We start from the raw sequence: 23,595 nt of genomic DNA, 5'->3' as shown, positions 1-23,595 counted from the left end.
GTGACCATTCGTCGTTGTTTGCTGGACGAATCTTGTGGCGGCTTGATGAAGGTCGATTTAGACACACAGGAAGGCACAGTTTTGATGAATCTCACTGATTCAGATTCTATATGCAATGTAAGAACAGCTACTCGACTGTCACTAAATTTGATGCGTGGAGGTTCGGTCAACACTTTGGTTAGTGTTAAGTACAGCTGCACTTTGTGTTTAGTGCTAATTAACAAAAGCTAACAAGATGACACGCTAAGCTGTTGAACATGGAGGACAGCCAACCAAACATCAGCATGTTGGTGTGTCCGCCGCAGCTTTTTTACCTTCCTATCTTACTTCCTTGTCTTCATTAAGTGACCTGAGTAGCGGGAAAACCCTCCAAAGTGCAACTAAATGATTGCATTCAATTTCATGTTGACACTTAAATACATTTCACTGCTGATATTTGGATGTTACGTAAGCGAGTAGATTGTCTGCACCCTGTGGTCTTGCCAGCATCACCACGAGGGATTTGAGACAGATTTTATGAAGAGGCGTTCTTAGAGAGACCATCTTGGAAAACAACTTTTTGGCAATCCTCTTTGGTGCTTCAGAGAAGTGTCTTGTATGAGTTAAAAACCTTGAATGAGTCACAACGGCGACCCGGTGAAACGGGTTGGCGTCGGCACTTCAGAGCCATTAAAGGCCAGTCGAATTAGTGTAATCACACAGGAGAGAACAGAGAAGTGATGCAAAGTGGCTGATTACATTCAGAGGCACGAAGGGGTGAGAAGAGCGACGGAGAGTTCAGGTGCATCAGGTTTCATTTCCCTCATCGGTGAGGTGGTGCTGTTCGCTGCTGTAGGACGCTCAGCTCAGGAGCACAAAGCGAGACACCTGTGACACTAAAACTCTGATAGTACATTAAATTCATTTAATTCACCTCCATTTAACACGATTTTGGCTGCTAGGATTATCACTTTTACACATTAAAAGAGTTTAGATATTATGAAATACTAGCGTTTAGCATCTTTATAAACTGTAAGCACACAGTGAATCCAGGCTGCAGTTCTTCTCTTGGCTGCTGTGGTGTTTGTCCGACGCTGATCCTGCCCTGAGGGGAGGCAGAGGGAGGGAGGGAGGGAGAGTCCAATTAATGTCCACACCAAAACATAAGCGGCTCCCTACACAGACAGACATTCACATTTATATTCACAAAGACAAGCGGTTTAGACTCGCCTGGCTGTCCTAAAAAGCACTGCAGCACTCCTCTCTCGTCTCTCAGACTGCAGCTTGTTCACTTCACAGTCAGGTGTGTGGCTTCGAGGTGGCTTCACAGGCCCCCTCTGAACATCACAGTACCATCAGGGACGACGTGCATCAGATACGACGTGAAGATTTCTGCTCCGTATTTTGAGAAAGAGAACCGGGCTTGCTGTTAACCAGGCTGCTAGAAGTTAGCTGAACCAATGCATATGATCTCTGATTTATCATCATTCAGTTTTTATTGCACACAATGAAATCAGCAACTCTATCAAGTTTGCCTTCTTAGTTATGGATTATTATAATCTTGTTGCAGGATGTGGTGGAGGTCCGTTTTCCCCTCACACACCAGGCAGGTACGATGGGAACCAGCCTGGTCGAGGGACGGCTCCACCGTTTCACTGTTCGCACCCTCGTCACCACATCCGTCTACTGACAAGACACTGTGGTAATCAAAGTGCAGCTCACGTTCACTTTAGAAGAGGGAATGTGGACAGCAGAGACCGAAATGGTTTCCTTCTCAAGTGCAACGGCCATATTTTTGTCAAAATTCACCTCGTAGTTTGTCCTTTGAGTATTGGACGTCATATTTTTTCAACAATGAAGGAAGACATTTAAAAACACAAGCATAGTTGGCCCTATGAAACACTACTTCACACCTTCTGTGTGAGTTCCCCTGCTTCGTTATGTTCATTTAATAATCTGCTCTCTGGCGCCTCCCATACTGACTGAGTGTCCAACACGCTGTCGGGTCCCTCGTCTTCACGGTTTTGTTCCTCGTTCACTGACTGCATCTCTACTTGCTGTCTTTCTGTAACGGTTTCATCATGCTTTTCTCTCTCATCGCTGTGCAAATCATCCTCATGTCTTCACTGATTCGCTTGATTACGCTCGTTTTGATCCGAGGAATACAGCATATGAAAGTTGCTTCTACTTTTCTTCGGACGGATGACATAAACACACACCTGCACACACATGCACGTGTAAACACACACACACGCACACACAGGTCGTGGGTCACTGGATGGGTGGGGGGTTGGATGGTTTTGGATGATTAACAGCGAGACAGAAATAACCTCCTGGGTTGGGCTCTGCTGCGTTCCACGACCCTGGACGACACTAAATAGTTTACACGCCAGGAAGTGACATGTTGGAGATACCGCAGAGGACATGCGAGTGTGTGTGTGTGTGTGTGTGTGTGTGTGTGGAAAAGCAAATGGCGGCCTGCTGCTATTCTTGCTGTTCCTCATAGTGAAAAATGCTGAAAACTGTGAAGTTTTAACGGTTGAGAGTCAGAGACACAAAGACAGAGACAGAGAGACACATGGGAGGACTGACTGTGACTCTCAGGCTGAAACAAGCACCACACAGTGTATTTATCAGGCTGGTCTGCAGTCAGCAGAGACTGGGTGTGTTTGATTCTCTCATGCAGACACACCCATAAACAGCCTGATCCAGTGGACCACAGCTGCAGTCTCTGCTCAAACACTCCAGTCTAAACTGCCATTCAGTTACAAATACAATAAATTTCAGGCAGTAGAGACGAGCTTTAGTGATGTGCAAGTGACTGTGTGTAAAATGTATGTAAAAATGTATTTAATGCCACTGTAAAGCATCACCTCCCAGGCTTTTATGAGGATTTTTCTTTCTTTTCTGGTGAAACGTTTACTGTTTTGAAGCAACCAGAATCTTGAGCCTGAATCTGCTGGAGTGTAATTTCTTCTGGGATCTTTGTGAGACAAGAGGAGAGCGTGAACAGTTTAAAGCCGCACCAATACTGCACACAAGTGTTAGAAATGTGCTACTGCAACAGGACAAGCACCAAGGTGGAAGAGAATAAACAAAACATGTTCGATAATCAGAGAGCAAATAACCTTAAAAATAAAAGTGTTGTTAAGGAAACAGGAAGTGGTGGTTGGTGGAAGCTTTTCTTTTCCCTTCTGGTTGTATTTCAAAAGCCATTTGGACCTAAAAGTCTGTGCAGTCTGGGTTCAGGTTTAGGTGCCCCTTCTGAGGTCCGGTAACTAAATGCGGATGACTTTCAGTCAGAAATAAAACACAGATGTTGTTCTTCTTCTTGTTTTAAAATTTCATCTTTTTTTCTTAATCAGCATGACATTGAAGTTGCAAACTTAAAAAAATCTTTAAAGTTTAGAAGACTTTGTTGAGTATAAATGGGGCCACTTAAACCATTTACCCTGACAGGATTCTTGTCTGTCTGATGTCTGTGCGTCAGGTGTGACAGGTAAAACACAAAAAACTCCTCCAAACCCCTCAAAGGTTTCCTGACCTGAGTGTGTGACGGCCTGCAGCACAGACAGCAGGGTGAGGCCGAACACAGGAAGCTCGGACCTGCTGAGGGGGACACTGAGGACATCAGCCGGGGACAGACACAACAGTTCAACAGTGAGGAAAGAAACAGAGCTGAGACGGCTGGACCGAGATTTAGTCAAGGTCAACCATGAGACACGCACCGCGCTGGCGCGTTCGTCCACGATGGACAAATATGACAGGAAGTTGGACAAAGATGCATAAACTTTTAGATGAAACATTCTTAAAGGGAAACCCTCCATAAATCAGCTTTGGAGCTGGATTCGACGTGTTCCTGCGTCCTCGTACCTTCATTCCGTCCTGGTTTGGAGCCGCTTTGCGCGCCGAGCACGCAGCATCTCCGCGCAGGAAGACAAGAAAATCCAACGTGGCTCGACCGTGATTCCATGTGGTTTCAAACACGGACTTTTCAACACAGTCTTCTCTTAGCAGAGCTGTCTGACAGCCTCTCCACTCCCGCAGGGCTGTGGGCCGTCATGTCCGCCCTGCTGACCGGTCCCTGCGCCGTCAACGCTCCTCCTCCGCGCTGCTGTGCGCAGACGGAGGCTTATCGGAGCGTATGTCGGCTCGAAGGCCCAGCAGCTCTGCTGTACTGAGCCTGGGAACTATTAATAATAATGAAAATAATAATTATTATGATAATGTTATCGAATCCTTCGTGGAAGATCCCGTACGTGCATCATTAAAGATCGTGTTTGGCAGTGAAGGTCAGAAACTCTTTAATGCTGTTGTTTTTTGTGCGTTAGGTTGTAGTTTTCACCTCTTGGCCTCAGATTCTGGACTCCAGATAAACTTCAGCTCCCAGGAGCAACTTGAAAGGTCAAGAGTCTCATCACAGGGACACTTCCGTCCAGCTACATTGTGTCCCCGACATGCACTCCCCTCATGGATGGTTCATGAGGCCCCCTGAGCACAGACATGTGCCTCTGATTCTGAACAAGCCAGCACATTTTAAAGAAACCGTCATGATAACATCCAACATATTTTGAGAGGTTTTATGAGTATGACCTCAGTGTTGTTTCTGGGACTGTGGAGGCTGTGCAGAGGCAGCATTTATACAATCTCAGGTGGTTAAAATGGTTTTTAATGTGTGCGACTGTGTTGAATGTGTGAAGAAAATAAACTGATGGTAGCTGATGGTTGCATTGGGGACATCTGGATTGGGGAGGATATGAGCTCATATCCTGCAGATATCATATCCTCTTTCTCGTGATGAACCGTGTCATGTAAATAAATCCTATTCTTCATGATTTCCGGAGCACGTGAAGCACTTAAAACAGGCTGGAACGGGTTTGACTCAAACACGGTTATTGAAAGTCATTTTCTTTATAAAGAGGAAGCAGATAATCACATGTAAACAATAACTGCAACTCCAGAGGGTTTTTTAAATGAGCCCACAGCAACTAATAAACACGCTTCTTTGGACAGTTGCCATAACAACCGCCTCTTCACTAATTGGTAGTTTCAATCACTCCACACGGTGGAAACTGAATTAGTTCCCAATCATTCATTGCTGCTGCAAACTTGCTATCTGCTGCTAAATTAATTAAAAAAACAGTCCTGAATACTGAGAGGAGAGTTCAAAAATATCTCTTTTTGTACAGAAGAGGCGCAGCACACCAGTTTGAGCACAAATCACTTCACATTCCAGCAAGCTAAAATAATCACTTTGGAAAAAAATAAAAACACTCAAAGTTTTCTCCCTGAGACGAGCTGGGATGAAAAGACTCCCGTTGAGGCTGAAGTTGTGCAGTGTGACTGGTCTTTAAAACAGGAAAGCCGCAGCTGGAAACCGACCTGAGTGGAAAGGCGAAACAGCGCCCCCTACTGCCACTGGCTCTGCACGACAGAAACCACATGATCAAGTTAACTGCATGTCTGCTCGAGGTTCCTCGCTGCTGGTGACATGACCTTTGTGTTTCCACTGGTCCGATCGACTCAAGTCTTAGTTTTATTTTAGTACGACTTTCACACGTTGTTGGACTTTCTGTCTGGATAGAAACAGCAAAAAGATGCAAAGTAATTCTTGCTTTAACGAAAAAATCCGACACCTTTGGAGAACCCTCAACAGCAGCTCACTGGTTTGATGGCACATGACTGGTCTAGGACGCGGTTACTGTGAGCTCCTTTGGACCTCAGCCAAACGGGAAACTCTCCGCTCAGCCGAGTGGCCATCTGTGGCTGACTTTCAGCTGACTAGGACAAAACCCATGACAATTTGAATGTTGAAATAATTGTGCAACTGTGGCATCGTAACATGCTGAACAGAAGTGTCCATTTGTGGTAAGCCGATGTAAAGTGAAGTGGCATTTGGAAAACCAGATGTTAAAACGAACACAAGTCTTTGAGGTTTGTGGACTCGGTCAGAGGACTGCTGTAGTCGGAGTTCCAGTCCCTCTCGAACACTTCCTTCAGCTGTGATTGGACGGTTGGCTCTGAGGACTGTGATGCCGTCTGCTTGACAACCAATGCTGAGCCAGCTGTGCTCACAAAGTAGTCACCTGACCAGTTAGAAGTACCTGAAGACAGGAAAACAACTTTTAGTCCATTCATCACTTGGTCATGAACAGGAGGCTGATTGCACAGATGACATTTTTTAATAATTGCACGAAGCCTGCAGTGTGTGTGTGTGTGTGTGTGTGTGTGTGTGTGTGTGTGTGTGCGTGTAGCCTTACCTATGTAGGCTACCTTGTCAGTAACCATGTACTTGTTGTGGTTAACCCTAGCAAAGGGAATCTCCTTCTGCTCGGGGTTGGCAGGAACCACAAACAGCCTCTGGATGAGGAAACCATCAGGTCAGTCTTATGACAATAATTGTTCCTCACTGGCAGAGGAACTTTTTTTTAAAAAAAAATAAAGAATAAAGAAGCACAGATGAACTACTTACCACCTGGATGTCCAGTTTGCTCTTGGGGTCGTAAACAGAGGCCAGAGACTTGAGGAAGGGAAACATGACCGGCTGGGTGCTGGCCCAGCAGCTGATCAGCAGGCGCACTTTGACCCGCCTCTCGTACGCCACACGCCTCAGCTGGGTGTCGATGTCTGCCCAGTACCTGCAGAGGAAGCCAAATGAAGCACACACATGAAACACCACATTAACAAAGAAGCTCACCCTGACACACACAAACGCACCACCATATTGTTTACTCAAATACAACATATTTCAGTCCGAGCCACAGTGGTGGACTGACTGGCCAACCACCCACAGAGCCACCTGCACCTTTTGGGATGTGAGAACTCCATGGTGGGCAGGTAGTTCATGACTGCGATGTAGATGAAGCTCTGGGCGTCGTCCATCACACTGAGGATGGACTGAAGGTCTGGAGTCCGTCCGGCTGCACAAAAGGACGGCGGGGAACTCTGAGAGGCAGTGAGCAGTGACGGGACAAATGGACAACAAACAGATCTGGTCGGTTATTTGTTGTTTGAAACAGCACTGGAACCTTGACAAGCGAAGAGCAGTGATCGTTAAGACGCACATAGAAGTGAGAGGGTGGTGTCGAGACTGTAGGTCACATGATCACTATGACGCACACAGGCTGTGGATAAATAAGTGTGCAAGTGTTGACATAAACTTAACAACATTAAATTACTGATGTTCTCACCGACATGTAGACACTGGACGGCGTGTTGTTGAGTGGCAGCTGGAGGGGCGTGTCCTTGTTGTAGAGGGTGGAGAATCTGGTGGGCCAAGGTGATGGGACTGACTGACTCTCGCCCACGAACCAATAGGCTTCAAAGATCTTACTCAGGTCTGCAGCCAAGCAGCTGCAGTTGTACACCACCGTGCCCAACTCCTTCACCTGCAGAGCGACAGCAGAGGATTCGTCCTGTCAGGCGTCACAGTGTGAGCTGTATAGAATCGGTTCCTTTAGATCAGGACAATACTTTCCATATTCTGAATTTACTGTGCATTACATCGAATTGCTGAGATTCCTGAGATGTTTGAATTTTTAGAAATTTCTGACAGAACATCTGATAAGGAAAGGCAAAATGAAGATGTGGTTTGAGATACTGATGACTGTGACATTTTTAAAGCAAATTCAAACCATCTGACATGTGACTGAAAGTCCAAGCCAAACTGTCATAACTTCCTCTCTGGAACGTGAGGAAATTCTGCATGTCCCATCACTAATTTCATCCTTCTTTCAGTTCATCTGACATCTGTCTGGCATCAGCCTGGAACAGGAAGACTGAACTCTGCATTAAAAAACTAAAACAATAGCACATTACCTCTGTGACGCTGTGTGTGTGTGTGTGTGTGTGTGTGTACCTGTGTGAGGGACCTCCAGTCCATGTTGGCACTGCCAATGTAAATGTGCTTCTTGTCTACAACCCAGAACTTTGTGTGGAGGACGCCTGAGGTGAGCTCCCTCATGTTGACTGTCCTGATATCAGCTCCTGACACACACACACACACAATAACATCATGCACCCATCATAAGCTCTCACATGAAAGCAAAAAGCCAAAGAAAACAAAATGGCCACCCAGCTTTGGTAAATGCAGAACACAGCAGGCTCAGGCTTCATAAGAGTCACTGCGAGCCCAAACGCTGGGTTGACACGCTGCTGCAAAGGAAAAGACAAGCAGGGTCACCTGAGTCGTTGAGCAGCTTGAGGTCGCCTTGTGGTTGGCTCTCCTGTGGTGTGTTGACTGCGATGCGAACAGATAACTTCCCTGACAGCTCAGCCAGTGTCTTCAGGACGGTCTCGCCCTGTGCACACAACACACGTTATTTTAACACGTGACAAGAAGAAGCCCGTCACCTTTTTCCACATGCCCCTTAAAGTCATCCTGTCACAGCTCAGGAGGACCTGATTGGCCGTCGGCTCGTGCGTGCCCGTGTCTTTGTTAGTGAGCGTCCAGTAGAAAGACGCGATGTCGATGCTGCTGCGAGCCTCGGCCATCAGGTTGAGCCAAGCCTGGAAGATGGAGGGGTGAGTGACGCTGGAGTTAAACTCCAGCCCTTCGGGGATGCTCTCCACCAGAACGATCCTGCCAGGGGAAAGAGAGGAAAACGTCTTTGTGATCACGTTTAAAGCGTCTCGTCGCGGTTCTGCTCATGGAACGAGCTCGCAGGACAAATCGCTTATGGCAGATATATTATATGACGCGGGGTGAACGGGTCAGCTGATGAGTAGCAAAATATGCTGAGGTGTGTTTGAGGTCATTTAGGAACGCGGTCACAGTCACACAGTTTGTCACGTTTATTTTTCAGATGATCATATGAGTATTCAGTGAAAAGCTACACAGTCAGCAATGAAGGCAAATTCTGTTCACACACACAAAAAACATTTCACTTTCTGTATGCTGGGAACAACAACGTACTTCCTCTTTAATAAGTCAAACTTCACACACACACACACACTTTGTGAAAGATGTGTGTTTGCTGCAGAATCTGAGGTGAACTGTATGTGTGTGCGTGTGTGTGTGTATGTAGATGTCTGCTAACCTGCAGGGGTCTGAGCAGGACTCGGTCCGGGCCAGGATGGTGTTCTGGGCAGGATGGGAGGAGGAAACCCTCGGCGTCAGGAGGTTGTAGATGGCCATGGCGGCCAGCAGCACAGTGGCCACGGAGGCCAAAGCGATCATCCACCTGGAATACTGGATGGGGGAGGAGGGCAGGTAGATAATATTTAAACTGTATTAATCTCTGAGTATGTGAGCGTCTTTGGAGTTGGATTTGTTTCCGCGGTGGCGTTTTGTTGCTCGGTAAACACACACGCACCGCCATGTGAGTGTGTGACTCACCTCTTGTGCTTTCCTGTCGGACTCTCGTCTCCTCCTCTCCACGTCCACCAGCTGCCAGCGCAGGACGAGAACAAGACAACAAGTAAAGAATATTATTCATGAAATCGTTATTAAAACCACATTTTGAGGACTTTAATTCCAACCTGCTGTCTGTTGCTCTGACGCCATTTAAAATGACCTAACTGGCTGAATGGCCCTGAATGACAACAGATGTTCAAAAACACACATCAGAAGGGATCAGCTGGATTTCCAAAATGAAGCGACACCTCGTCAGTAATCAACCAATGGAACCCAATCAAAAGTGAAAGTATTCAAAACTGACAGGAATTCATTTTATGTTTATCAGCCAATTGACTAATTGAAGTGAAGCACCTGCTGGCTCCTCACCTGGTTGTAAGTGACGTCCGTCTTCATTTTCAGCGGCTAACTCACATCTGGTTGGACAGGTGCGAGTGGCGTCGGCGGCTCTGAAACAAAACGCAGACACACAGAGTCGCTTCACATCTTCTCGTTAAAATTAAATTAAAGCCTACATCTTCAATATTACTTTTTGGCAAATGTTGCTTCATTCAGTAGATTCAGTCCTCTAACATACTTAATTAATGTGTTTGATGCAACTAAAAGTAGCCACATACCTATTAAGTAACTATAAGGACCTCAAAACAAACACCACTGTGTATGTCTCCCTCACACACACACACACACACACACACACACACACACACACCTCTACAGACTCCACAAAGAGAAAGCTCTAGATGGTTTCAACACCACAGACAGAGAATAACCTGCACAGCTCATGTGTGGCACACACACACACACACAGATGCACACACACACACACACACACAGATGCACACACACACACACACACACACAGATGCACACACACACACACACACACACACACACACACACACCCTACATCACAACTGGTTTGCTGGAATCTGAGGTCTTGTGATTTGCCAACTTTGATTACCTGGAGGAGAGAGAGAGAGGAAGTACGGAAGCCTACATGGGCTTGTGTGACTTTAAAGCTTCAGTACCACCAAACAAACACGTGACTCATCACCACTGTTGCTATAGGAACACACACAGCACATCGGACTGTCAAATAAAAGCATAGCGTTGTGGGATCACACAGGAGAGTGTGGACAATTCAAAGTCATCACAACCGACTTTCCATAAAACTGATTTCAAAGAAGGCAGACCTTGTCCCGACAGAGCCGGTCTGTCCTCACTGTCCACACTGCTTTGGTTTGCTGTCCTTATGTCTGTTTAGTTCACAGCCGGTGGTCACAAATATTCGCTCACACCAACACCCACTCACACAGAGCCGGTAGGACTTCAGCTGTGCGATACAGAAAACAAAACATTTGGAAATATTTCGTATCTAAAAGTGAAACCACTTCAGCTCACACTGTTACAACATGATGCGTGGAGCGACTTCCAGGCCCAATGTGAGGAAAAACATGGACTCAGTGACAGAAACCTGGAGGCTCCGCTTCACCAAGCAGGAGAAGCTCACAGCTCTTTTCCTTCTGACTTGAGCGGTTAGGTGAGCACTTCAACAGGAGCACAACGAGGGCTCGTCCAGCACAGGACACAAGAGAGAAAACGACCCGAGAGAGGAACAAGTGACTCAGGAGTCTGTGCTCAAAGTTAAACCAGGGCGAGTCAGAAGCGGTTAGCAAGTCACACGGGAAGGCTAAAAGTCTCAGATATGATGTTCATAAACACATTTCTTAAGAGAAAATTGATCATATCAATCAAGTATTTACAGTAAAGTTATTTTCCGTGTTTAACAGAACGCTAATGCTTACTAACTGTTTACTGAGCAGGCGAAAGGGGGTCGCAAAACAAACAACAAAACAAGTCACTTTGAGCTGCGGAAAACGGCCGACCCACCTGTTATCACGCGCCCAGGTAAGTTAAAATCCCGAACACAGCAGCGTGGACATCCGTTCGTCACACACAATAATATTTAAGGTTGTTGTTTGACTGTTGGGACAAAGAAGAAGCCCATTGACTGCGCTGTTGAAGTACAGAACGCAGACGGGACACCGAGAGGGGAGCTGGTCATGTGATCCAAGCCGGCCAGCCAATTGGAGGCGGAGCTGTCCTCGTGACGTTTCAGAGGCAAGTTACAGTAATGTAGTTCTCCACGTTAGCCACAAGGCGGCGACATACACCCATGGCGGTAACAGACCCCCCCACTTGCTAAACGTTTATGCGGCCTCAGGTACGTGTTTGATCTAACAATGCCGAGATGCAGACTGACAGACTGTCCGGTGGACATGTTTCACTGTAAAGACGAGTCTTTACTGACATTACAGCTGTACTTTAAACACACGTAACAAATACAGAGAGAAAGTCGAGTTATTTTCGACGGACACACACCGGAGAAAAAGGTGTGCAGGAAGCGGAAACAAAACCGTAATTTCAAAATAAAAATTCAAAATAAAAGAAGAATTGGATGTTTTGTGTTTTGTTTTGTTTTGTTTTTTTGGACAGTACCACAGTACCACAGATTTCTTGGCCTGGTTCGGGTTCCTGTTGGCCTGGCGGCCTGCCAGGCGTGTACACCTATAAGGAAAGCACTGTATATAATTATGTTTTGTATATTGTTTTCAGCTTCTGTTCTGTTTTTACCAGTTCAGACGACAAATGAGACAGATGTTGCCTGAAGGTGTTTGCACAGCTACAAGAGAGGAGGTGACAAATTCTAAATACCTAACAAAAAGTGTCCCGAAGTACAGTATTTATTTATTCAGATAATTCTGATATCGATTATTCGATAAGGGTGTTTGTCCAACTGTCAGTACTCCCCGCTCTGTGCATATGCAGTATTATATATATTATGGTAGGTTGTATTTGCGTAGTGTACATTTCACCAAACAAGACCATTAGTGGCAGCAGTGTTCATATTTCTCTCACTACATTTTGTTATGGGTATGAGGAATCACATGACAAAATGACCTCTTCTCATTGGCTCATGAGTTGCGCCTGTTTTAATTCATGTAACGCTGATATACTGTGTGCTGTTTGTTTTTATAACTTTAAAGGTGGGGTCAGCAGTTCTGATCCCGTACTCGGTCTCACCATCCGTCTGCTGTCTGTGTTGGTACGCAGCCCTGCGTCTGTGAATGGGCAGAAACAATGTGGCTCACACTGGACAAGGCGAAGAGGAGAAGGAGAGATGGCTGAAAACAACAACAAAAAAAAGCCAAAGAGGAGGTCAGAAGAACAAAAGCTGACAAGGTAGGGGTCAGGTAACATTAAATGACTTGCCTGCAGCTTGACCTTTAGCTTACTTTCTGGAGCTGTGCCACTGTTATGATGTAGCAGACATTTTGCCTTGTCATTGCAGGAAATGCACAGGTGGATTAATGATCGCTGAGATCCTGCTGGCTCACCGTCGCTGTCACAGCTGGGCCATTGCTGCTGTTATTAAGTCCACCTGCCTGGGATTTTCCCACTGGAACAAGTCAAAATGTCTGCTGTGCGACCAGTCACAGGTGTGATGGTTACATGTCAACAGGGGGCGACACAGCATGACGACAGACTTCAGGATTTCTGACCTCTTCAGACACGAGTGATAGTTGGAAACGGAGACAGCAGACAAGATAAAAGATGTCGGGAGAAGAGAGACAGAGTGTGGTTTATTTCCTCTGACAGCTCGCAGTAATGAAGCATTGGGAAAAGCCATTAAAAACGGCAGAATGTGCCTTTAATAACAGGTGTGGCGAATGGTCACATTTTCCTTTGTTGGTACTGAAACCTGCTGTTTGATAAGAAAGAAAGAGTCAGACTGCAGGAATTCCAAGACTATCTCACGCGCACACACACACACACACACACACACACACACACACACAAACACACACACACACACACACACACACACACACACACACACACACAGGTTTTCTCCCCACTGTGTTTTTTTTCTTTTGGAGCAACATAAAGATTTGCACTTCAGTGTTGTTATTAACTAACTATACGTATCAGTATTGATCAGGATATTTTTATGTGTGTGAGGCATGTGTCGTGTGTTTCTGTGCATGTGTGTGTAACCATGGCGACTGTCTGTCCGAATATCCTCGACAGTTTTATTTTTTTACAGCAACCGAGGCAGAGTTATGGCGAGGAGGCTATAAAAAGCGGACATGCATCACCTGGACAGCTCACATCTCGTCTGTCCTCCTGGAGTTAGTGATGCTGTTTAACACAAGCAAAACAAATTCTCTTCTCAGCTCTCGTAATCAGTTTTTTTCCAGACGACTCGTTGTCACGTAAAGATGCAGTGGAGCAATGGTGTCCTGAGCAGAGAATGAAGTCGCCCTCCCTCTTCTGTTTGAATGCCGTAATCTGAGCTTTTCTTTGTTTTCATAGCCGGGCTGAACGCGCCTTCTTGTCAGCTCTTGACAGCGATGGCTGATTGTTGAGTTTCATTTCCATCGCTCATCGAGTACTGAGGGTTGGTGGTCCAAAGCGTCGCAGTTTGAAGATCTGGCATCTTTCTGCACAGTCACTCAATGCTTCTTACACAGTTGTGCTGTTAGAGATTCATTTTGAAGTAAAAATGTGAGTGTTTTTAAGGTGAGTATGGATGTAAAATGAGTCAGCTTGCTTCCTGCATGTTCACTACTCGTCAACCTGTTCACAACACGTCTACTTTTTCCTTCTTTATCAGCTTCCTAATCTGCCAGCAGCGGGTTGTTGGTCTCAGAAGTCCCAGAGCAGGCGTGCTCGAGTCCCAGTGAGCGGCCACATGAACTCAACTGTGCTGCTGCTTTTCATCGCTGACAACACTTCCTGTTTTTTTTTTTGTTGTTCCCCCTCACTTCAGTTCTGCTTAAAGATGCTTTTTAACCAAATGACTTTCCTCTTTGCATTCTGGGTAACTGAACAGTAACAGTCATCTTCAAACTTCTGCTGAAAGTCAAAGTTTGCATTTCTCTGGAAATGTGTGGGGTTATATGGGCAATCCACCTTTCCTCTTCTTTTCAGTGAAGAGTCTCTCTAAGGTTTGAGCTATTTATGACTGGGAAAGCCATAAAAATCACTGACATCACCAAACCAGGCTGGCAACAGTCGCCGACACTACGGTGGCCTCTTAGTTTTATAGTAGCTTTGTCATTGAGATTGCGAGATCTGAACGCAGACTTTTCTTTCCAGTCGTCACTCAGCGTCAGGAGGACCAACACTCAGTGTATTTACAGAACAGTGCGTTTGCTCTTTTTTCTCTCTTTTATTTCACAGTGGACAGTATATTCATACAGTGTACACCAGGGCCGTAGTTAGAATACACACATACCCCCCTCAGATAGACTCAAAATGTCCCTCAAACATTACGCTGATATTAAAAAATACTTCTGCTGTGGGTGCGATCAACATCAAACAATTTCAGATGCATTAAAAAGTTTTCACGAGTTTTCAAATTTTGAATCTTTTCTGATGAGGACCCTCAGATCCTGCATTTGACCCCCTGAATGTTGACTCCGTGTCTACAGTCCTGGTGGATACTAAAACTCAAATTACTTTTCACGTTTTTAATATCTTCAAACTGATGGTGTTGATTTTCATTGTTAAACTTAATGATTACATGTTGTACTGTCAGATCCATCGGACTCAAACAATTCAAAACCAGAACTGTTTTTCTTAGTTCCTGTAACGTTCACATGTTAATAGAGCTGAAAAATCAAACTGGTTGATCAACAAAAAATTAACTAAAATTAAAAAGAGTTTGAGAACCGAGCCGCCTTTAAATCATTTGTGAAGGAAAAATTAAACCGAACTCCGCTTGACAAAAGTGAGCTGTCACAGCTGCTTTTTTTGTTTTGTTCTGTTTTATATCATTAAAACTATTTGATCACATCATTAGTGAAATATCTTTAGTGCTTGGACTGTTGGGTTTTTTCCTCTTAGGCTGTGGGTCCTCACAGTGACCGTTTTCCTCAACCTTTAACAAAAAAAAAATCTGTTACAGAAAACAGATCCAGATGAATTGATGATGAAAATAATAATAATAAAACAATAATGATAATAAGTCCACACCCACAGTTGAGTACCTGATGTTCTCCACTGACTCATGTCTTCCTGCTAAGCACTGATCTTCATTAGTCACATCAGACTATTGATCTGTTGTTCTCTCTCGTGTTCTCTCCCTCCCTCCCTCCCTCCTTCCCTCTCTCCCTCCCTCCCTCCCTCTCTCCCTCTCTCTCACACACACACACACACACACTCCAGGATCTCAGGAAAGCCAGTCATTTGTGCAGTTAAAGGATGTAGAGAAGGAAGTGGAACGACTGCTTGTGCTGCCGCCACCCAACTAACTGACAGGCTGACGGGCTGACTGTAAGACTGTCACACATACTGAACCAAAACTGTAGCTTAGATCTGCTTCTGCCATAAGACAAAGTTAGGACCAGGACTACCTGGACCACACCCGGCGTGCCCCGACAAAACATTCAGTCAGAGCTGCTCAGTGCCTGAAGTGTGATAGCACACAAGGAAAACGTCTGCTCGGTTGTTTTGAATATTACCACCTCTATAGATGCCACTTTGCATCCACCTCGGACTGACACATCATCGAAATAAATGCAACTTTAAACAAACTTATTGTTTGTATGTGCACACTGTGTTCCTCACAAGGACTCACTGACACAAGACTTCATTAGAAAGTAAATAAAATGACAAGGAATTGATTTTGACGAGAAGCCAGTTGGTTGTGTTCACCCTCCAGTCATGTGTGTCCGAGCTGGACTCGTTGACCGGGGGGGTGGGGGGGAAGGGGTGAGTGTGGGGGAGGCATGTGGGTGACAACGGCAAGATGACGGCGGCCGAGCAGCACCAGGGAACACACTGTTCAGCCGCAGATGAAGGCTGATAGAGAGTCCAGATTCTGCATGGGAGTCAAAGTCTGTCATGGTGGGCAGTTACACACTTAGAATGATGAAGGTGTGTTGTTTGAAACGCTTCCTGTGTCCAGTTTTGGGCATTTTGTGTTATTGCAAAATATCTCCAAATATCTCCATTTGGAAAGCTGGCTGAGAGCAGGCCGGAGGGGCAGTTATAAGAGGCGGTTGTTGTGTAAGGGGGGTCTGGATACGTTTCTGAACATTGCTGGCACGAGAACATCACAAACATATCGCGGCGTGAATTTTTGATGCTTTCATTTCAGTAAATGTTAGAAGCTGGTATGTTTGTGTACACTGGTGACAAATGGCCAGTGACAACAGGTGATAACTGTGTGTGTGTGTGTGAGAGAGTTTGTGAGTTATGAGTGTGCAACAGCTCAAGCTCCAAAAAACTTAAAAAGCAACCTACTTTCTTATTCATGAATGCTAGCGAGTGAGTCTCCGTCTTCATCTTTGTATGCAGCTGTGCTGCTTCTGAAATTCACTTTGACTTCACGCTTAACACAACTGAAGGCATTTAATGCACACTGTTGAATTATTTTAAACTGCTGAAAACTAATCAGCCAGATGACACACAAAACCTTCAAACGAGCTGAAAACAACAGAACAGAATGTGTCCCTTTGTGTTGGACAGGCCTTCCCTCCCGGAGACGCCGTCAGACACTGGGAGGTGGAAGGTGGTGGAGCACATGTGGAGCGCTGGAGAAGTCGGTCGACAGTGGATTTTAAAAGCTTGGTGAAATAACCGTGAAGCAGGAAAAAAGCCCACAGCCAAATAATCAACCAATTTCACCTCCTCAACCCTGCAAAAAAACCAAAAAATCTGACACTGTTGGAAAAGAAGAGCTTTTGACGTTTTCAGAAACTGGATAACAGTTGAAATGATGGAGGCTGCACAGCCATGGGCCACCATCTGGACCAAGAACCACAGACACCGAACAGCCAAACCGATCGTGGAGCATCCAGACACAAGACAGGGAATACGTTATGTGAATTAAGTTAAATGAAGTGATGGTTGCTCTGATTGTCTGTCTGATTTTCACACTTTTGACTTGCTGGCACACTTTTTATAGTCTGTGTGCAGATGCAACTATTTGGGCATTGAAAGTGTTTTTATCCACATTGGAGAGGACGTGGCTTTTCAAGTGGACTTTGGGGACACTGTGTGTGTGTGTGTGTGTGTGTGTGTGTGTGTGTGTGTGTGTGTGTGTGTGCTAGCAGGCTACGTGGGTAGTACAGGTCAGATAGAGCAGGTAACTGATTACCCAGTCCGGTCGAACCAGGTCTGTGTGCGGGAAGAGGAGGAGGGGGAGGCGGTGCATCCTGATGTACATCTTTATATCCTCATTAGTTTCACCCTTAAAGCTTTACACCCTAAACTTTACACCCTGACCATAAATGCAAAGGATTTCCTCTGCATTGTTGTGTTTAAACCGCGCTTTTGTTCAGTTAAGACACAAGAAAAACAGAGCGGGAGCAAAGCTCTTTAAAGAGGCGAAGATTCTGCGGTTTGGACAAACAAGATTTGGCCACAGAGGGTTTCAAATAACAACCTGCAGTCAACCTGGGTTGAAATGAAGTGAAGGATCTGTTCGAGTTACGAGCAAGATGAAGCAGAAACACTTCAGCCCGAGATGGTTTCTTGTTTCACGGGGGCATCATGAGATCCAGTGGATCTCTGTCAGTGTGACACGGTTGCATCAGTACACGCAAACCTCTGGACTCTTTGCCTGCCTGAATAAACTCCTGATGTTAACGCTCACATCAGTCTCGTCCGCCTCGCCGCCGAGAATGAGGAAGCAAAGCCACAGTGCTGAGGTTAAAGGTGACATTGGTTGTCACGGCAACCTCTTTTAGGTCAGTATCAGGGGGTCTTATCAGTGCTCGCTAAACTTCTCTGTCAGACAGCACTGGGATCAGCTTGAAATCACCTTCACATTCCAGCTGGCCCAGATAATCAATCAAGGTGATCGTATTGCAATGAATGTTTTTGTTGATTGACTGTCGACTGTAGTGTAAGTTGTTAATATTGAGAGGGTTGAAGCGTGGTTTCAGCTCTCTGATTGGTCGCTGTATTACATCACTTACGGTATTTCAGCAGGGGAAGGAATTTCCCACTTGGAGATCAATAAACCGCAGCTGTACTCCTGCAGCTACTACTACTGCAGATACTACTACTACTGCTTCTAATGTTGGTATTTATACTGCAGTGACAAATACTGCTGCTGCACTGCTACTGCGGTTACTCGCAGTATGATACAGACATAAGTACTACCACGACTGGCACTAATGCTATCGTTAGTAAGTAAACTTTTACTTCAGTGGAAATAAACCGACAGGAAAGAGAAAACAGAGTGAGTGGTCACACACGTCTTGCAGCCTGATGACTGAGTGTTGATGAGTTACACACCTTCCTGGTTTCAGCGTGTACCTTTTTCTTCTTCATGCTTGTTTCCTTCTCTCAGGTCACTGACATGACTGCTAAAAATAAACAATATTACTATAATATTCTCTCTCTCTGTCTTTCTGTCTTTCGCTGCCCCCTCCCCCCCAAAAAAAACCCCTCACTCTGCCTTCCCTTCTTATCAGTGTGAATCCTGGCCAACCCCCACCCACCCACCCCACCTGTAGCGCCAGGCAACATCGCCACTGTTACTCATTAACCAGGACTTCCTTTTATCCAGCCCAGACAACCCCCAGGTCACTGCCCGACCCACAGCGCTCAGCTTCAGATGCCACTCTCACACTGCACTGCTGACTTCACTCTCTCAGTCGCACCAAAAAATATCATCAGAAACATAAATAACTCTGGAGGAAAACATTGTGTGGCGTGGAATCATCTTTTCTGCTGTAATTGACTTCCCTTCCCGCTCGCTGACGCCACAGCCACAGTGAGAGTGAGAGATGTAATGCTGGCTCTCTCCACACCGTCACAACAGCAGCACAGGACTAATGGATCTGACTGACGATGACTCACTCATCTCAATCAGTGAATGTGTTTCTCATAGGAGCTGGGAAGTGAAAAGGTGTGAAATAAAGTGATGGAGCTTGGATTATGGAGGCAGACAGAGAGACTGAAGGTCTAAAGTGAAAGTACATTATGTCTCATTACAGTACTGGAGATAAACAAACCCTGTAAAAGAAAGTCAGAAGGAGCAGGATGAAGTTCTTTCATATTATCGTTCAAGCCAGTTTAACCAATGGCACCAAGCAGAGAAAAGAGAAAGAATTTTACACAATTTCCTCAGGCAAGAGTCAACCATTACTTTTTAATCAGTGGTAAAACCATAGCTTTTCTTCCACAAGGATCACGGTCCCCAACTTCTACACAAAGGAGTCTGTTTGTCTCCCATATTCTCCATAATCAGCCAATCAGCAGATCACAGCACAGGATGCACTGCGTCACATGAAAGCCCACAGCGTCACACGCACTCGTAGGTTGGTTGTCAGTTGGCTGTGCAGTGGTGTGCATCACACTGTGAACTGATGCCACTGTGGATAAAGACCCTCCCTGCCTGTCAGCGCGACTGAACTGTTCGATGTTAATGACGATTCGCTTGACTCGGTGCTTACTGCACTTTTAAAGCTTCTCTTCATCAGCAGAATGCTGCCCAAAGACATGTGGACGTTTCTAAGTATCTGATAAATCCAGGGATTTGCTCCTGAAACATATTTCAGTGCAATAGCAAGAGCCTGAGCTCTTAATGGCAGACGTGGATCTCATGCCTTCACTTGATAAGATTTAGTTTCTGCTCAATGCCTAAACGATAAAGAATTATGTTAAAATAAAGGACGTGGGCGAGGGCAGGAGGCAGGGCTGACCAATCATTAATGCAGCAGGTATGCCCCATGTCGTTATCAGCTGGCAGACGGCCAAGCCCCAAGCCCAAAAAAAAAAAATGGCTTATCAGTCGAGGTCGGCCCTGCACCTGACTGCTCAGGCCTTGAGACCTGAGAGTGAACCAGAGAAACTCTGACATTAAAGGCCAAGTTGTGAAACAAACGAGGCCTCTGGCACCACTGCCCTGAGAGCCTTTGAAGACACATGTCAAAGTGGACAAAATGGACAGATGTGCTTCCAGTCAGTTCACAGAAATCAGCAGGCAGACACACTGAAAGGTTTTATAATAAGAAAAACATTTAGAATTGCTTTAGCTGCATCTGGACCCAAAACTATTTTGAACCAAATTACACTGAAAGTTTTTAAGATATCCTGCCAGCTTCTGGAACAGGACCGGAAACAGAACCATCACTCCTCTGTTGAGCTCCACTCCTGTCCAGAAACTGTTAAATATAAGTCACGAGTCACCTTCAATACCACAAACCATCACACACCATCCTGCTGCCCCCAAAATTCACTACAACATCAAACGTGTGTTAATTCACTGCTGAAAATAGTCCCTAACAAATCGTAATCGTTTTAATAACATTATTTGACATTAGAACATTGTTATTAGAAAACAGAATTAGCTGGCACCACATTTCCCTCATAAATCAGTTTGCAAAATAATTGTATATTAAAACTTAACTTGTTAGCAACAGAGCTGCACAGAGAGGACTGAGAGGAAGGGACCAACTCACCTTTTATGGATTTATTTACTATAAGAACAACAAAAAAAGGTTTCTTTCAATTAAAAGTTGCACATTTGGTACAACAGGAAAGATGTGTTGTTCACGAATGACAGTAAAGTTTTTACCTTAGCTTTTGTAAGTGTGTGTGTGTGTGTGTATGATTGATTACACACCACCCCCCACATACTCACACACGCTCACACACTGATACCCCTCTTCTCTCTCGTCGATCAAACAAGGGTGGGGTTGGGGCAGGGTCACTCTGAGGCTTCCAACTGATCCCATCAAAACCCATCAACTGGTGTGTGTGTGTGTGTGTGTTTGCACAGTGGTAAAAACCTGAAAGAACACCCTCCTCCTCCTCCTCTTTCTCCTCCATAAACCCTCCCCTTTACCAAAAACCTCCCAGGACACCCAGGTGTGACTACACACACCCCCACCACACACGCACACACACACTATTTAGGATAAAAAATAAATACCCCTCATAAGCTTCTCATTATGTACGTTTATGTCTGCATTTATGTCATGCAGACAAATGTGAAATCCCTCTCTGTGTGTCTCATGGTACATATGGCTGTGTGTGTGTGTGTGTGTGTGTGTGTGTGTGGGCTGAGACCCCCATCCCCTGCACTGACAGATAGAGTCAGTGCTATTAGCACAGTGCCAGGTGAGTCTGTGAGTAAACAGAGGAGACAATAGATCCAGCCCATCTCCTCCTGACAGCCTGACTCTGTCAAAGCCAGCCATTGTTCTGCACAACCTGTGTGTGCATGTGTGTGTGCGCGTGTGTGTGTGTGAGACTGATCTAACTAAGAATACACCCCACTGTATACGGATATGGACACACACATGCACGAACACATCACATGGCGGTTTAGGTGTTCAGGTGCAGATAGTTTTGAGCATCACTCCCTCAGTGAGACTTTCACACACACAGGAAACAGAAGATAAATGTTGACAAAATGCTCTTCCCCAAAACACGTGTTGTCCAACTGTGTGACACCAGCAAAAAGGCTCGGAGATGTTGAATTTGTATCAGAAACATTCGTCATGCAGGTGTTCGAAAAGCTTCCATGCGTTTCTCACTCTTTAAGGTTGAACACTTAGATTAAGAATTTGTAAACCTGATTTTTCTCAAATGTTTGGCAGGCCACTTGGTGTCTCAGGTGCAAATGAGACAACGAAAACGAACCAGGAAGTCACCACACACCTGAATGCTGCACAAGCATTTGTAATATTCAGACAGGAAATGGAAAGTGGAAAGTCGTCACAGCTGCAAATCTTTTCCTTTGACACAAAGATCGATGTGTTTTATTTGCAGACCCTGCTGCATGACGTATTGCTGCGTTGCTGCAAAAAGTTGATCCTGGTTAAATTTTTCTTTTTTGCCGGGCGACCCTGCGTCGACTGCCTCGCCGCTCTCACAGTTCCAATTCAGATGAATGAGGAAGTTGTGTGTTTCTGTGCTCAAGATGGACTGAACGGGCCAGATTGGTTTCTTGGTCCATTACCATCACCCACATGCACATGCACACAAGGATGATTCCTGCATTCTGGTGATTTTTTAAAATTGCACCAATTAGTGCCTTTTCTGTGTCGGATGCGGATGCCAGGTGACAAACATGTTGTAGTGAGGCTCTCAGGTAAGCAGCTCATCAAAGTAAAAGTCCAAGGACCCACATTCTGGGGACTGAGACTAAAGCCTTTATGTGAATTATGATCTTGCAGGAGGTTAATGATAGGGTAACTTACTTTGATTAAAGTTTGGAAAAGATTTTGGTTGTAGTTCACTTTGTTGTCACGTGAATTCTTCCTGTTTGAGCCCACATGGCCCACAAAGTTAAGTTTGAACTGGCACTTCACTGGTAGGTGTTCATTTCATCAAGCGGGATATTCCACAAATGATTTAGACAAATATTATTACACGCATCCTTCAATATCAACAATCACTGGTACAGTCTCAAAAGAGTCAAAGTACAGCAGCTGATGAGGTTATCTGTGCAGAGGAGAAGAACATCCGTGACTGAGGTTAACATCCCTGCCCCTCCTTAGCTGCTCTCCTCCTCCTCCTCCCAGCCACCATATTGAGCAAACAGACCATGTAAACAGCTGAGGAGAGAGAGAGAGAGAGAGAGAGAGAGAGAGAGTGTGTGTATGTGTGTGTGGGCCCTATACATGCAGTACACATGTGAGAGAAAGAACGACTGCCAGCAAGAAGGTTGAGAAAAGTAAAAAAAAGGTAAGAAACCAGCATGAGATCAAGAAAGCAAGAAGATGAGGAAGATTAAGAGTCAGAGATAGTGAGGCAGAGACACAGAGGCCTTTGTCTCTCTTATCCTCTCCTCTTAGTTTCCTCACACTTTAACCCCATGACTTCTTCACCTCTCAATCCCCCAACCACGTCCCCTGCCCTCCCTCATCTTCACCCTCCACACCCTACGCCATTCATCCCTCCATCTCAGCATCCCTCCGCCCTGCACTCCGTCCCAGTGCAAACACTCCTCAGCGCTGCAGGAACAAAGCACGGATGAATAATGGCAGTGAAATGTCACCGTTTCTTCATGGCTGCCGCCTCCTCCCCTCGCTCTCCGCCAGGGCCGAGCCCGAAGTTAACCATTAACCAGCCGGCGCTGCACCTGAACCTGGAACAATGAACAGAAAGAGGGAGGGGGAGGGAGGGTGGAGAAGGTACAGGCTGTACACACAGAATAAAACTACAGAGCAGGAGACATTTTCATATAAAAGTACTTTAGCTGTCTGTCTAACTGTAACAAACAAAAG

General features: G+C 45.4%; 1 protein-coding gene and 1 long non-coding RNA gene across 7 annotated transcripts; one reads left to right on the top strand and one right to left on the bottom strand.

The window, feature by feature from the left end:
* Positions 1-5,138: 5,138 nt before the first annotated feature.
* Positions 5,139-11,373, bottom strand: pld3 (phospholipase D family, member 3). 6 transcript variants are annotated; one of them, XM_046389914.1, is made up of 14 exons: positions 11,225-11,370; positions 10,528-10,667; positions 10,296-10,396; positions 9,704-9,783; positions 9,317-9,376; positions 9,018-9,169; positions 8,380-8,560; positions 8,162-8,279; positions 7,838-7,965; positions 7,170-7,367; positions 6,785-6,924; positions 6,452-6,617; positions 6,240-6,339; positions 5,139-6,083 (listed from the first exon to the last, which is right to left on the bottom strand). In XM_046389914.1, exons 4-14 carry the CDS (start codon positions 9,728-9,730, stop codon positions 5,890-5,892), a joined length of 1,464 nt encoding a protein of 487 aa, XP_046245870.1. In that variant the 5' UTR covers positions 9,731-9,783; positions 10,296-10,396; positions 10,528-10,667; positions 11,225-11,370; the 3' UTR covers positions 5,139-5,889. The 6 variants fall into 6 exon arrangements, with proteins under 6 accessions (XP_046245870.1, XP_046245873.1, XP_046245868.1 ...); XM_046389917.1 differs by having other exon boundaries at positions 9,317-9,367; positions 11,225-11,369; XM_046389912.1 differs by lacking the exon at positions 10,296-10,396.
* A 129-nt stretch (positions 11,374-11,502) lies between these two features.
* LOC124059686 lies at positions 11,503-15,187 on the top strand. Its single transcript, XR_006843414.1, has 4 exons — positions 11,503-12,031; positions 12,382-12,577; positions 12,687-13,918; positions 14,013-15,187. It is a non-coding gene; the product is annotated as an uncharacterized LOC124059686 (long non-coding RNA).
* The last annotated feature ends 8,408 nt before the right edge of the window (positions 15,188-23,595 follow it).

The sequence above is a fragment of the Scatophagus argus genome, chromosome 5 (genome assembly GCF_020382885.2).
Source record: "Scatophagus argus isolate fScaArg1 chromosome 5, fScaArg1.pri, whole genome shotgun sequence".
Taxonomy (NCBI): domain Eukaryota; kingdom Metazoa; phylum Chordata; class Actinopteri; family Scatophagidae; genus Scatophagus; species Scatophagus argus.
This window is presented reverse-complemented; position numbering and strand designations above follow the sequence as displayed.